Source organism: Pollicipes pollicipes, unplaced genomic scaffold (assembly GCF_011947565.3).
Source record: "Pollicipes pollicipes isolate AB1234 unplaced genomic scaffold, Ppol_2.1 Scaffold_3447;HRSCAF=4054_pilon_pilon_pilon, whole genome shotgun sequence".
Lineage (NCBI taxonomy): Eukaryota > Metazoa > Arthropoda > Thecostraca > Pollicipedomorpha > Pollicipedidae > Pollicipes > Pollicipes pollicipes.
In genome coordinates, this window is record NW_023596297.1 from 11,750,566 (window position 1) to 11,754,113 (window position 3,548).

The following is a 3,548-nucleotide window of genomic DNA, read 5'->3' on the forward strand; positions in this document are numbered from 1 at the left end:
CAGTACGCCTTTGTGCCCGATACTACGCTCCTCATTTCAACTTCAACGCAGAAAAGGTTCCACCCTAGAACACATGAGTTATTCAAGCGTTTTTCAATGCAACGCACGGCCTGGCCGTGACAATCCGGGCATCTACGTCCCGCACGGTTCTCACGATCGCGCAAAGGCCCAGGTGACCCATGGTCGGAGCACCAGAGTCGGAGGTGGGTGTGGTCAACATCTCGAAATGGCCAACAGCGAAATCGCATGGAATCCACGAGACGCCGGAGAGTGGTTGGATCTCACACGCGGCGTACGCAGAGCCCACAGGAGTCTGCGTAAGTTATGAAGCACGCTAGAATCGAACGACTCACATTGCGAATGGTGCTGAACAGACAACCAGCCACATTTCCAACACAATATCCAAACGAACTTCGACAATCAGTGGGCGTCCGTCGCGACTTTCAGAGGAGCTAGCAACGGATAGTCAAGAACGGCTCATGGATCATCACACAACAAACAATAAAAACGCGCGGTCCGCTAACTTATCTCCAACAATAAGCTGACGGCGTTCATCACCGCGACACCGCCGGCCACAGACACAACAGACGCCTATAATTCGGCCAGCCTCACTGCCCCACCTACGGCCTGGCACATCGACGCTACGTTACCCTGTCGGCGGGGGGGTCGCCTGGCAGGCAGGGCGGACGACTAGAGACGGCCTCCTAGCGCGGCCGGCCCGGCACGGGCGGCCGGGCGGCCGGACGGGTCGGCTGCAGCGGCGGCGGCAGGCCCTGACGGCCGCCCGGCCGCGACGGGATGGCCGGCGCCGGGCGACCGGTCACTAGCGGCGGTCGCGCCGCGGTCGGCGGTGGCGCGCGCCGGCCAGCCGCGCCGCCACCGCTTGTGGAGTTGGCCCAGTCCATGCTAACGGCTGCCGAGGCGGGCGCAGCCGAGCACGCCAGTGACGCGCTACTGATGATGCGCAGCGCCTCCTTGCAGGCGTGGTACATGCGCAGCATTTCCTCGCGCTTGGAGGCCTCTTCGGCGGACTCCTCCATCATGCTGGCCTGGTCACCGCTGGCGTACAGGTGCGCCAGCAGCTCACCCATGATGAATGTCTTGCATTGACCGATCATCATGTACATGATGGTCTTGGGCACCAGGTCGCGCGTCGTCTTGGTCACGATCTTCATGTAGCTATCGACTAGGTTACGGATGGTCTCCACCTGGCGCTCCAACATGGGGTCCAGCGACGCAGCCTGGTCGTCGTCGTCGTCGCGACTCCCGTTGACAGAGGACACCTTCTCTGGGTAGACGCCGGCGCGCAGAAAAGACGCCTTCCAAGAATCCATCTCCTCCGACGTCTCGCTGCTGAGCTCCAGCTGCTTGTGGTCTCTGTAGACGTTGCGGCCGTCCGGCGAGAAGAGGGCGAATGCCGGGCGGCGCGCTATAAAGCCGCTCTCCACATCGCGCAGCTTCAGGTTGTCCAGCGGCAGCATGTACTTCTTATCACGCTCCTCGTCGTCCTTGAACCAGTTAAGGCTCTCTGACGTCAGCACGAACCAGTAGTCGCGCGAGCCGCCGCGCATGATGCCCAGGTTGCCGATGGACAGCCAGCCTTTGCGGATCACCTGGTTGCCCAGCTTGCGACCCGTCTTGTTGGCGTTCTCCGTCTGCGACTGCGCGTTGGCGAAGCCGATGAAGTCCTCGTGGTTTGTGTTCATGTATGCCAGCTCGCAGTTGATCAGCAGAATGATCTGCTTCTTGACCTCAGCCTCGCGCTCGCGAATGAACGTGCAGACGATGCGTTCAGCCTCGTCTCGCAGCCGGGGGTAGCGTGCCAGCTTTTCGGTACACGCACGCACCACGTTGGTGAGCTCCTGCACCACCAGGTCCACGCACTTCAAGCTGGGCTCCTTCAGTCGCTCGATCTGCTTCTTCACGATAGCGTCGAAGGCCATGTCGGGCGTGAAGAGACCGACGCGAATGCCGTGGATGTTCTGAATGGCGAATGCGATCTCCTTGCGCAGTGCCTTCTCGTCGAACTCCATCTTAACGATCTCAAACGGGAACCGTTCGTGGAAAAGCCGGTTGATCTTGGCACCGCCGGACAGCTCGTTGGTGTTGATGCGGCCGTCACCTTTCCCAGAGCCTTCAATGGAGCGGTCGAAGTCAGCCTGCAACTGCTGGATCATCTGCAGCATAGCCTTGGTCTTGATGCTTGGGTCATCAGGTCTGAAGTGCCTATACTCCTCCACCTCCTTTTCCATGCTTAGAAGCTGCTTTTGCAACTTGTCTCTGAGTGAAGGCAAGGTTTCTCTGATGTGGTTGGACAACTGCTGGTTCAACACCCGCTGCAAGTGGGGTGTTCCCATGCGATCTGCCATCGATCGGTACGCTGGATGGCTTAGGAAGAACTTCCTTTCTGCAGCAAGTGCTGCTCTGATGTCTTTGCGACCCTCAATGTCCCGCTGACTACGGTTCACCACTCCGACAAAACCTCGACGCAGAGGCAAAGTTTTGTTTTCCAAGATGTCCTTAGCATCAGTCCCATCATCCATCAGGTCAAGCTTGGTGATGACACCGATGGTCCTCATTCCATCAGGATCAACTTCCCTTGCCAGCTTCAGAGCATCACTGATTGCAATGTCTTGATTGGCAGGTGTGACAGCAAGCACCAGGCAGTTGGGCTTTGTGATGAACTGCATGATCATGTTTCGGATTTGCTCCTCAATGTCTTTGGGCTGATCTCCCACAGGCACTCTTGTCATGCCAGGTAAATCCACCAGGGTCAAATTCAGAACATGAGGCGAATACACCCTGAGGTTGATTGGAATTGGGCTGATCCCTTTGTTTGCACCTGTAACACGGTCAGTCTCTGCCTCGATCTCTCTTCTGATGTCATCAAAATCTGTGAAGTGTTGCCCTTTGCAGTGCAAGAATTCTCCATATTCAGTAGGATTGTTGATCAGCTGCAGAACCAATGGACGTCTTGTGACAATGCCAGAGCCACGGGGTAGGAAATCTTGCCCCACAAAATTCTCCAATACCGAGGACTTCCCAGCACTCTGACCACCAACAACAGCTATCTGGGGCAGGTCCAGCTGCATGCTAACACCCATCTGTGTGAATGCATCCTGCAACTGATTCACTATGCCAATCAGGCTTTCCATCCCCACATTTCCAGCCATTTTGCAGGCCACTTGCTGAGCACCTTCTGCACAATGCAAAAGTGATGTGCCAGATGCAACCCTATCAAAATGAACTTGCAAAGCTGTTGATCAACATGCAAAATGACCAGGACTCCCGATACCACTTTGGCGAAATCCTGCACAGCGCGCAGCTGCGCTGTACCAACACTCCTGAAGTCGCTCGCTGTGATCCCGTCTCGAAAAAGCCACGCCACTGCACACAGCAACGGCTGCAGATGTTCAGATCCGCGAAATCGATTGCAAGAAGCCTCAGCGACGTAACCAACTCAGCCTCCCCAGCCGCAACCAACACAAAACCCGCCCATCGCGCACCACACACCGAGATACTCCGCGCCCGCCACAGCGCACACCGCT

At 57.1% G+C, this 3,548-nt stretch overlaps 1 protein-coding gene across 1 annotated transcript; it reads right to left on the reverse strand.

Moving 5' to 3' along the window:
• Positions 1 to 749: 749 nt before the first annotated feature.
• On the reverse strand, positions 750 to 3,548 carry LOC119091750 (dynamin; the record flags this gene model as incomplete). Its single annotated transcript, XM_037214614.1, has 1 exon — positions 750 to 3,548. A coding segment is annotated over exon 1 (2,424 nt), but the record flags the coding sequence as incomplete, so codon positions are not given.